Source organism: Fukomys damarensis, unplaced genomic scaffold (genome assembly GCF_012274545.1).
Source record: "Fukomys damarensis isolate Sample0158 unplaced genomic scaffold, DMR_v1.0_HiC HiC_scaffold_37, whole genome shotgun sequence".
Taxonomy (NCBI): domain Eukaryota; kingdom Metazoa; phylum Chordata; class Mammalia; order Rodentia; family Bathyergidae; genus Fukomys; species Fukomys damarensis.
The window spans coordinates 8,634,474-8,644,692 of NW_022900949.1; the positions used below are offsets into that span (position 1 = coordinate 8,634,474).

At 56.9% G+C, this 10,219-nt stretch overlaps 1 protein-coding gene across 2 annotated transcripts in view; it reads right to left on the reverse strand.

Annotated features, from left to right (window-relative positions):
• Fsd1 (fibronectin type III and SPRY domain containing 1) overlaps positions 1 to 10,219 on the reverse strand; it is an 18,748-nt gene that overhangs the window by 479 nt on the left and 8,050 nt on the right. The window contains exons 1-12 of one of the 2 annotated variants that reach the window (XM_010634823.1): positions 10,027 to 10,208; positions 9,308 to 9,826; positions 9,039 to 9,170; positions 8,395 to 8,496; positions 7,497 to 7,519; positions 7,212 to 7,333; positions 6,271 to 6,480; positions 3,587 to 3,685; positions 2,599 to 2,758; positions 2,256 to 2,335; positions 246 to 497; positions 60 to 148 (exon numbers count right to left, since the gene is read on the reverse strand). In XM_010634823.1, coding sequence (XP_010633125.1) covers positions 60 to 148; positions 246 to 497; positions 2,256 to 2,335; positions 2,599 to 2,758; positions 3,587 to 3,685; positions 6,271 to 6,480; positions 7,212 to 7,333; positions 7,497 to 7,519; positions 8,395 to 8,496; positions 9,039 to 9,170; positions 9,308 to 9,412 — 1,374 coding nt within the window. In that variant the 5' untranslated portion in view covers positions 9,413 to 9,826; positions 10,027 to 10,208. Of the gene's footprint in view, positions 1 to 59; positions 149 to 245; positions 498 to 2,255; positions 2,336 to 2,598; positions 2,759 to 3,586; positions 3,686 to 6,270; positions 6,481 to 7,211; positions 7,334 to 7,496; positions 7,520 to 8,394; positions 8,497 to 9,038; positions 9,171 to 9,307; positions 9,827 to 10,026; positions 10,209 to 10,219 lie in introns of those variants that run through there. The other variant, XM_033759311.1, reaches the window with a different exon arrangement.

Genomic DNA, 10,219 nt, shown 5'->3' on the forward strand with positions numbered 1-10,219 from the left:
GCAGCGCCCGTCCGGCCCGGCCCCGTCCCTGTCCCGTTCCGGGGCTGCGGGTGGCTCACCGTGAAGGCCGGCAGCAGTGGCTGAGTGAACTTGGCCTTGAACGTGTGCAGCAGCTGTTTGGTGCGGGCATTGTAGAAGGACAGGAGGCCTGGCATGGGAAGCAAAGTCGGAGGCACAGAGTCAGGACTCGGCCGGGGGGATCGGGCCCCGGTGAGGAGGACAGAGGTGGCTGGGCCGCCGGTCACCTTGGTGGAAGTCACAGTGCACACCCAGGCAGTCGGGCGCGGGGGCGTCCAGCACCTTGACCTTGTTGGCGTGCTTGGCTGTGAAGCTGACCTGCAGCCAGTTGTTCACGTGCAGGCACCAGGACGCGGCCGTCTTGCCCAGCTGCTCGAAGCGGCCCAGGCTGCGGTAGGCCACGCCCACGCCGAACGCCTTGCTGTCCGGCTCGTAGCGCACCTCCCAGTAGTGGTCCCCGCCGTCGATGAGCGTGTCCCCTGGGGGGCCGGGTCAGGCGTTCCTCACCGGGTACCCCCTGCGCAGCCACAGCCGCAGGTGCCCTATGGGACCCCAGCGGCTCCCTCTAGGCGCTCCAGGCACTCCTGGGGAGCCCAAGGACCCCGCGAAGGCTCCGTTTGCTCCTTCGGGTTCTCCTCAGACCCCAGCTACTCCCCCACACTTCAACGCCCTCGGGGAAACTGAGCCCAGATACTCTCTATGCCTCCGTCTTCCTCTCAGATTCTGTCCAAGCCGAGCTGCTCCCTGCAAATACTTTCAAGTTTCAGCGTTCCTCCCCAGATGCCCTAGTTCTTCCCAGAAGCTGGATAACCCCGAGCTCTTGCTCCCGGCAGAATCCCCGTGCCCAGAGGTCTCAAGCTCTCCCTCCGCCTGGATAACTCCCTCATCCCCGGCTATGGTAGAATCCAGATACTCCCCAGGGCCGATTCCTTGCTGTTGACTGTTTTCTGAATCCACATCGAACTAGACCCTCATTTCTGGTGGAGGCCACGGATTCGCCTGTCTCAGCTCCTCCTGAGGACTACAGGTCCCCCGGGGGTTCCTCCAGCCCGTCACCCTGCAGGCTCCCACTCCTCCTGGAGCCCAGATACTCCGCCGACCTCACATACCCTCTCGGGGCACCCTCTGAGTTGTGCTACTCCTGTCATTGGCTCCACGCAGGCCTCAGATGCTCTCCGATCTCAGTGAACCCCTGAGCCACATCCTGTCTCCCCCAAATCTCAGCTTCTCCTTCCAGTCGCTTCAAGACGGCTATTCCTTGAGCTTCTGCTTCTCTGCTCTGCCCAGGTTCCTCTCTCCTTTCCAGAAACACTGCGCTTTCGCTCTCACTCTCTGTACCCCCATATCTCCTCCCTCCCCTCTCCTTTTATTTTTGTTTGGTTTGGTTTTTTGAGACAAGGTCTTACTGTGTAGCCCAGGCTGGCTTCAAATTTTCAGTGATCCTCCTGCCTCAGCCTCCCCGAGTGCTGGGATGATGGGGGTGTGCTGCCATGCCCTACCCTCACCTCCTCTTTCAACCCCAACGTACCTCATTTCTCTAGCTGTTTCCTAGACATTGGCCATTCTTCTGTACTCCAGTCCTTTACAGACCTACCTTCCCTTCACAGGATCGAATGGCCCCTGTGACGTTACTTTCTCCTCCCGCCCTACCCCTCTCGACTCCGTGACCTGGCTCCACCCACCCTAAGCTATTTTCCCAAACTCCTGTACATTTTGGGGTGGGTTTTGTTGTTGTTATTTTGTAGTACTGGGGGGTTGAAACCAGGGCCACTACACTGAGCTACAGCCTCATCCTTTTTAAAAAACTTGTAGACAGCGTCTTGCTAAGTCACCGAGTTACCCAGGCTGGGCTCGAGCTCGTGATCCTCCCTCCTCAGCCTCCCACAGGGCTGTGCCCAACCACGCCTGGCTGTAAACTCCTGTCCTGCTTCAGGCTCCCCCACAATCCCCGCTGCTCCACAGGCAAACTTTCTCTCCAGCTACTGCCCAAATCTTGGCTTCTCCACAGACCGGGAAATCCGCCTGTGCGCTGTCCTGACAGCTCCCCAGCCCACAGACTTGCTCTTTAGCCCCCCCTCGCACTCATCTCTCACCCCAAACACCCCACTCTTCCGTGGCGGGAACAATGCCTCTCACTGGGACCCCTCCCTCCAAAGCGTGGTGAGGCTGTCCACGTCCACCCCTCCCCAGAGCCCTGCCAGGGGAATCAGCCTCTCCCCCTCCCCTCCCCGCCTTACCCAGTACTGTGTAGGACTCAGCTGTGAACCGGTCCCGACCACCACGACCTGAGGGCATCCTCTTGGGAGATGGGGTACCTCTGTGGGTGGCAGGGAAGGGAAGACTCAGTTCAGGCCTCTCCTCTACATGAGAGGGCCTCTTTGGTCCACCCCAAACACCACTGATGTTTGGTTTGCCCCTGACAATATATAGTTGGCTCTTTTTGTACTCTGTGCCCTTCACAGTCCGGTTTGGAGAACTTTTATTCAACCATCAAAAGCCTACCCAAAATGCCCTCTTCCCCTCATTGACTTGGGACTCCTCCAACCCTAGGTTCCTCCCTCCATCCCAGAGGCAGGCTACCTGGCTGGGGAGTTGACAGGAGATGCCGTCCGCCCCTTGCCATCTTTCTCACGAGCCTTGATGTCCTGCACCTTCCCGCCCATAGCGTCCCACTCCACGGCAAGGTCGTCTACCCGCAGGTTCTGGTGAGATGTGGACGCGTCCAGGCGGAACATGAACGCTGGGGCCGGGCAGACGGGGGAGGTACAGAGATGGGAAAACCCAGAGAGACACAGAGAGAGACAGGCAGACAGCAATCCGGACAGACCAAGGCAGGGCCCGAAAACAGGAAAGACAAGAAGCCAGAGAGAAAGACAGGGAAACCCGGTGGCCAGACCGAGAAGGGCGAGGGATAAACAGGGCACCGGAGGATCGAGGGGCAACAGGAAGGTGCGCAGTGGCCAATCTCAGGACAGGGGCGGGCTCCGGCGGGCAGGAGCCAGGCCCGGCAGAAGAGGGACTCCCCAGCAGGAAGTGAAAGGTGTCACCGTGGGAGGTTGCAGAATGTTTTCACCACCGATATGTCGTCCCCCGCTATAAGAAGACTTAGCTATTCGGTAGGGGAGAAAGGAAGTGTGAGTGTGTGTGCGTGTGTGTGTGTGTGTGTGTGTGTGAGAGAGAGAGAAACATATAGATGCTGAGTGTGGTGGCACACACCTGTAATCCCAGTACTGAGGAGGCTGAGGCAGGAGAACTGTCATGAGTTTGAAGCTAGCCTGGACTACACAGTGAGTTCAAGACTAGCCTAGACTACATAGCAAGGGAAAAAACCCAAAACTTTCAGTTATAATGGGATCACTCTCAGAAACAAACAAACAAAACAACGCATGGCTTTAGCAAATACCATCCTAAGGAAGCCACTGCGGACTGAGCTTGGAGCTTCCTGGCAGCCAGGGCAACAAGGCCCACAGACCCATAACTGGAAGATTGTCCCGTCACACTGCTCCCTGGGGCATCAAGAGGGAGTGCACATGGAGACAGGGACAGGGAGGGGATGGGAGCCAGTCACCTGGTGTTTCGAGGGTCACTGGCTCAGAGAACTCCCCCGCAACCGCCTTGTTACAAGCCTTCACCCGGAAGTTCATGTACTTCATGTCAAATTTGAGACCTGGGAGGCAAGAGAGGGATGATAGGCGGCAATGTTGCACAGTCTCAGTTGTGACTTTGAGCCCTGATAAGAATCGATCACATTCCACAGTGAGGCCCCCACCCCTCATTCTTAGGAGCACCTTGTAAATAACATCTTATCCCTACAAAGCCGGTCTCTGCCCTTACCTACCCCGGGGCTTATGCATTGCTTGATCCCGCCTTCAGTCCAGAGCCACCAATCAAGATGCTCTATGACTGTCTCAGGGATTGGTTCAGAGACAGGCACATGACCCAAACTGGCCAATCAGTATTGGCCCTGGGACTTCAGTACTATGGCAAGCAGAGTAGCTGATCCTCCAGGCTAGGCCCACGCTCTCCTGGGAGAATCTGCAGGCGGGATTGGGAAGCACTTTGAAAAATGCTGCTCCCAGAGACACCATTTGCGGGGACCAATGTGACCGAGTCACTTGGGGGACATACATGGCTGAACATTCTCTCTACTGCGAGTAAACACCCTTTCCTTCCTTCCACTCATAATTAACATGTTAAACTTTTATCTATTTTTTTTCAGTACCAGGGATTGAACCCACAGCCTTTACACCGAGCTATATCCCAACCTTTTTATCATCATTACCATTATTAATTGTTTTTACTTTGAGATCGGTTCAGGCCAGGGATGTAGCTCAGTGGTACTGTGCTTGGAGGGCAAGTGCAGGGTCCTGAGTTTGATCCCCGGTACCACAAAAAAAACAAGATTGATACAGGTTCCCCAGGCTCTGCACACTAAGTACATGTTCCACCCCGAGCCACACCCAGCCGTCCAGCTAAAGCTCTTTGGCGCTGTCCACGGGTCCCCCCTCTCCCGCCTCAGCTCCCATCTCGCTGGGGCCCCCTGGCTGCCACAGCTGCCCTTCCTTGGGCCCACAGCACCGCTCTCTCCTAGCTTTCTAGCCGGCCCTTCCCCGCCTCTGGCTCCTCTATGGTCTTTTTTTAGGCTCCTCCTCCTCCTGCTAGCTTTTTACATCTGGTGCCCAGGCCTGAGTCCCTGCTCTCATGGTCCCCTTCCATCCATGGCAGCCACAGCCCACCTTGCTGCCTGGCCCTGGGTATACAGCTGCGTCCTGACTGCTGGCTCCCTACACGCCCACTCTGCAGGGATCTGAAACAGGAGCCTGGGCCCCACCACCACTACTGCTCTACAACCCTCTATACCTCCCTTTGCCCTCACCTTAACGTCATTTCTTTTTCTCACCTCTCTAAACTAACTAGATCTTCTGCCTCAACTCCTGCGAGAGTTCATAGTGTGCTCAGCAACAAACACCTACGTTCTCAGGCCAAGACAACCACCCACAAAGCTCAATTTCAGAAAGAGAGATCTAACTCCTGCCGTGCCTCAGTTTCTCTGGCTATGAACTGGCAATCACTGGCCCCACTGGGAGCAGGCCTCAGCCAACACCTCCTGCCCTTTTCATTTTTTATTCTGAGGCTAGGTCTCACTGAGTTGCCCAGGCTGGCCTCAAACTTGCAACCCCCCTGCTTCAGCCTCTTGAGTAGCTGAGATTACAGCTCAGCGCCCCCATGACCAGACTCAATGCACTTTCTGTTTACAACTGCTTGTGCATCTATAATTATTCCCAAACAAAAAGTCACAACAAAACAAAACAAAAGGCAGGAGGACTTGGAGGTGAGATTGTGAAATCTTATATAAAAAGAAAAATTAAAAGAGGCGTGTGTTTATTTTGGTTCCCAGGCAAAAGAGAAAAAAATAGATCTCAGACTCCTTGGCTGGCAGGCTGGTGATTTTTTTCCCCCTGCAATTAGCATGCTCATTATTAACCATGTATGCTAATTACAGATAACTAGGGTTGATTATAGCCTAAGAGTGAGCCCATGAACGTGATACTTATGTCTGTAAGACTCTATTGCCCGCAGGGCTTCCTGCCGCTCAGGAGGGCATCTGAAATTTGAAATTCAGGGAAGACCCTTGACTTTTCTGCCTTCAGATCCACCCATAAGCAGCTCCACGGATTCCATGTGCTTTTTTATTTCTTTCTTTTTTTTCTGAGACAGGGTCTGGCTATGTAGCTCAGGCTAGCCTGGAACTCACTATGTAGCCCAGGTTGGTCTCGAACTCATGGTAATCCTCCTTCCTCAGCTTCCTAAGTGCTAGGATTACAGGCGTGGACCACCATGTCCAGAGCTATTTAATGTCTTTTATAACAGCCAAGGAAATCACCCAGTACCTGGGGTTGTCCCTGGATGCCAACTCTAGGAGGCAAGAGATCTCACTGCTTTGCTGAAGGTTACAAGGACAGCATCTGGTCCACTGTAGATGCCGGGTAACTTATAAGGAATGCATAGCGCCTTACTTCCTGTACCTCAGTTTCCTCATTTGTCAAATGGTGACATATGCTGGGTGTGGTGGTGCACACCTGTCATCCCAGCACTCTGAGAGGCTGAGGCGGGAGAGTTCTAAATTGGAGGCCAGCCCCTGCAGCTCAGCGAATTACCAAGACCCCGTCTCAAAAATAAGACCCATCAGCAACAAGACAGATGGCTTCAGGGATGAAATGCGCTGGGCCCCCGGCCAGGCGAGCTCCTGACCTGTCAAAGTGTACTCCATGTGCCGGATGCCCTCCACCACCATCCAGGGCTGGTCCTCCTTGAGGCGCGGGGGGCCCTCAAAGTTGGTCCTGCGGTACTCCAGCACATAGTGGTCGATCTTGCTGTCCTCTTCCGGCATGCGCCACGCCAGGGTCACACAGTTATCTGCCACTAGGGACTCAGCTAGGTCGATCACAGGTGTGCTGGGCACTGCCCGGGACAGAAGCAGGGAAGGGAGGGACAGTCAAGGTTTTGGGGGGGGGGGGGGGGGCTTGCTGGAGCCCGCGCACCACGTGACAGCCTGTGGGCGGGGCCACTGGGTTCCACCCCGTGGAGGCTGCGCCTTTGGGTTTTGGGGACCAGGGGCTGGAGACTCCTCAGGGGTCCAACAAGGAGTGGGGTTTCGAGAGCTTCCTCAGGACTCAACCAACAGAGGACGGGTCCATCTCAAGATGCTACTATTTAGAGGCAGGATTTCGCCAAATTCTCCAGCAACTGACAGGGCCTCCTTTCCTTCCCTCCTTCCTCTTTTCCTTCCTCCCCGCCTGCCTTTCCATTACCGAGATGTAACCAGGGCTTTCTCACTGAACTACATTCCCTGCCCTCTCTGGTTTTTGAGACGGGGTCTCCTTAAATCACTGTTGTCCAGGCTGGGCCTGAGCTTGTGCTGGGAACACAGGGCCGCAGCCTGTATACAGGGGGCTAAGATCCCACCCACACAGGGGAGGAGCGACCTCAGGGACCGCCCAGTGGGAGGGGAGTGCTCGCAAGGCCCCACCCTCGTGCGGGACAAGGGCAGGCCCCCGGTGGGTGTTGCAGCCCCGGGGGACCTTCGTGGAGGGAGACACCCTCAGTCACCCTCAGTCCAGGACCCGGCTGAGCCTCCCAGCTGCGGGTCCATTTCCCTGCAATCCCGGCCCTCCGGCAGGTCTCCCTCTCACCAGGCAGAAACGTAAGGGCCTGCAGCATCTGACGCTCTTGCGCAAAGTCCACCATGAGGTGACTCATGTTGTCGCTGACCTTCGCTTTCAGTGACAGCCGGAAGGCAGGAGCCATTGTCACACTGCGGGGAAGGAGGTGGAAGCAGCCCGCTGACTGTCTCGGGTCGGGGGTCCCAGGCCTGGTCATCCGAGCCGCGTGTCCCGCGTTGGCGCCTGCGCTCTGGGCCCAGGTCCCCACCGTCACCGCGGTTAGGGCACGGGGTGGGGCCAGACCCAGCAGCTTACCTGTCTTTGATTTGCTTGGCAGCCTAGAGGAGGAACAGAGCGAATTTTTGGGTTTGTCTTCAAATCAGAAACTGGGTGAGGCCCTGTGACAGAGCCACTCCCCACAGACTGAGGCAGAAGCTCCTTCTTCTGGCCCTCCTTGAAGGGAGAAGGCGGCGCAGGCCCAAATCCACCCTCACCCCAGTCTCCTGCCAGTTCCCAGGCAAGGGCTGGGGATTTAGCTCAGCGGGTCGGTGACCTGCCTTGTAAGCGCAAGGACCCGAGTTCAATTCCCGGTACCAAAAAAAAAAAAAAAAAAAAAAAAAAATCGTGATAAATGTGAATTTCAAGTCATCAACGAATAATTTTTTAGTGTTAGTATGTCCTGAGCAATTTTTTTTCTTGTTTGCACTACTGGGGACAGAGCCCAAGGCCTTTGCACTAAGCTCCATCCCAGCTCATTTTACTTTTATTTATTTATTCTTTCATTAATTTTGTTTTGGTTTTGGTACCAGGTATCAAACTCAGGACCTTGCACTTGCCAGGTAGGAGCTGCACCTCGGAACTACATCCCTCCCCCTGTGTGTGTTTTTTGAGAGAGGGTCTCACTCTGTAGTTCAGATTGGCCTTGAACTCACAGCGATCCTCCACCATCTCTGGTGTTTTTATTTTGAAACTAGCTACATTGCCCAGGCTGGGTTTGAACTTGCAATCTTTCTGTTTCAGCCTCCCAGAGGTGCTGGGATGGCAGGCAGGCACCACTACACGCAGGAATGTTTGAGAAACACTGCTGCTAACTATTGCCCAGGTAGGCCATCCTTCCACTAAACAGCATAGGTGCAATTAAGCAGATATGCAAGTGTTACTGGGTGCACTGTATCTTGCCAGCAGCCCTGGGTGCCGCCTCACAGACGCCCACCTGGAGGAAGTCCTCATTGTCCGAAGCCTGCAGCGTGTGGTTGGCCACCTCCAGCAACTCCTCCGAACTCTCCAGGGCCCGGGTGCAGGCAGACAGCTGGTTCTGTAGGGCGAGAGGGTCCCATCAGCCCGGCACTGGGACTCTGCGCAGCCTCGAACCCTGCCAGGACCCCGTGCCCACCGTGGTCAGGATCCAGGGAACCCTGCCTTCTCCATCTCCAGGGAGGACAGGGAGGTTAGCGCTCGACCCTGGCTCCAGTGCCACAGAAGAATCACCCGGGGATCCCTTCCTTAAACCCTCAAACACCTGGGTCCACCTGAGCTCCTGGGCTCCACATTCCCTGGGGATGGGAACGTGGGATGTTAGGAAGCTCCGGGGAGGCTTGGATGCAGCTCAGGGGACCCCAGCCTGGAGTGTGGGAGAGCCCAAAGGAGCCGAGGGAGGTGTGTGAGTGGGGGTGAAGCTCTCCGATGGGGGGGTCGGGGCTAAAGGGACTCAGGGGAGGGGAAGGGAAGGCAGATGGTGACTGACAGGCCACGCCTGGAGGGGGCAGGGGAGAGGCCAGAGTCTGGGAGCACGGGGGTTGGAGGAAGACGCCCGGCTGCCTGGACTCCACTACCCCTGCGGGCAGCCGAGCCCCACACCTGTAGCTCATAGGTGCGGCTGGCACGGTCCTGCTTTATCTTCGTGAGCATGCCCTCCTTGAGCTCCTCCAGCACGGACAGGAGGGACTGGAACTCCTCCTCTAGGTCCTCCTGCACCTTGGTGGAGTTCGCCTGGATAGGAACGGCCGGGGTTGGCCAAAGCCCGGGATCAGAACGGAAGACTGAGGCCCGGGCACAACCACGGCTGGCCCTGCACATCAGCACCAACGGGCTGGGGCGCATGGTGAGCGGCTCCCCTCTTCCCTTACCTCCACGTTCAGCAGCATCTGCTTGAGGGAGTAGATAAAGCTCTGAATCTCTTCATTTTTCACAGCCAGGGTGGTAATGATCTTCCGCAGAGCCTCCTGCTCCATGAGTCACAAACGCACACACACAGACCAGTGACCCCTCCACAAAAAAGGCCTTAAACAGGTGGCTCCGCCCTGACTACCTCTCCTACCAGGTGGCCACTGTGGTCATCCCCATTTTATAGAGGAGCAGGGCAGGAGGTGGAGGCTCGGGGAGAGCTTCAGGGAAAGGACAGGGCTGAACCAGGTCTGCCCGCTGAGCACCCAGCCCGCAGCCCAGTCCAGCCCCTTTCATCTTACGGTTGAGCAAGAGACTGGGGGACGGGCCAGCCTAGGCGAAGACCGCCCAGAGGAAACAGGCTAGCCTGGGCAAGGGGCTATCCGTGCAAAGCAGACCCTAGGGGAGGCAGAGAGCTCGGGCTAAGGCTGGCCTGGGAGCAGGGGTGAGCTGAGAAGGGTTACTCTGAGGACGGGGTCCACCTGCGGACAGGATAAGGGGGTGGGATCACCTGGAGAAAGAAAGGGAGAACCGGAAAAGGAAAGGCCCCAGAGGCCAGGTAGGTGGGGAGGGGAAAATAGGGCTGGGAGGGATGTGCCCTGGACGCGGCCGGCCCGGGGTCTGGCTCCCCTTGGCTGGGGTCGCAGAGTGGGCGGGGCCAGCACTGCGGGACGGGGTCCACCTGCGGACAGGATAAGGGGGTGGGATCACCTGGAGAAAGAAAGGGAGAACCGGAAAAGGAAAGGCCCCAGAGGCCAGGTAGGTGGGGAGGGGAAAATAGGGCTGGGAGGGATGTGCCCTGGACGCGGCCGGCCCGGGGTCTGGCTCCCCTTGGCTGGGGTCGCAGAGTGGGCGGGGCCAGCACTGCGGACTGC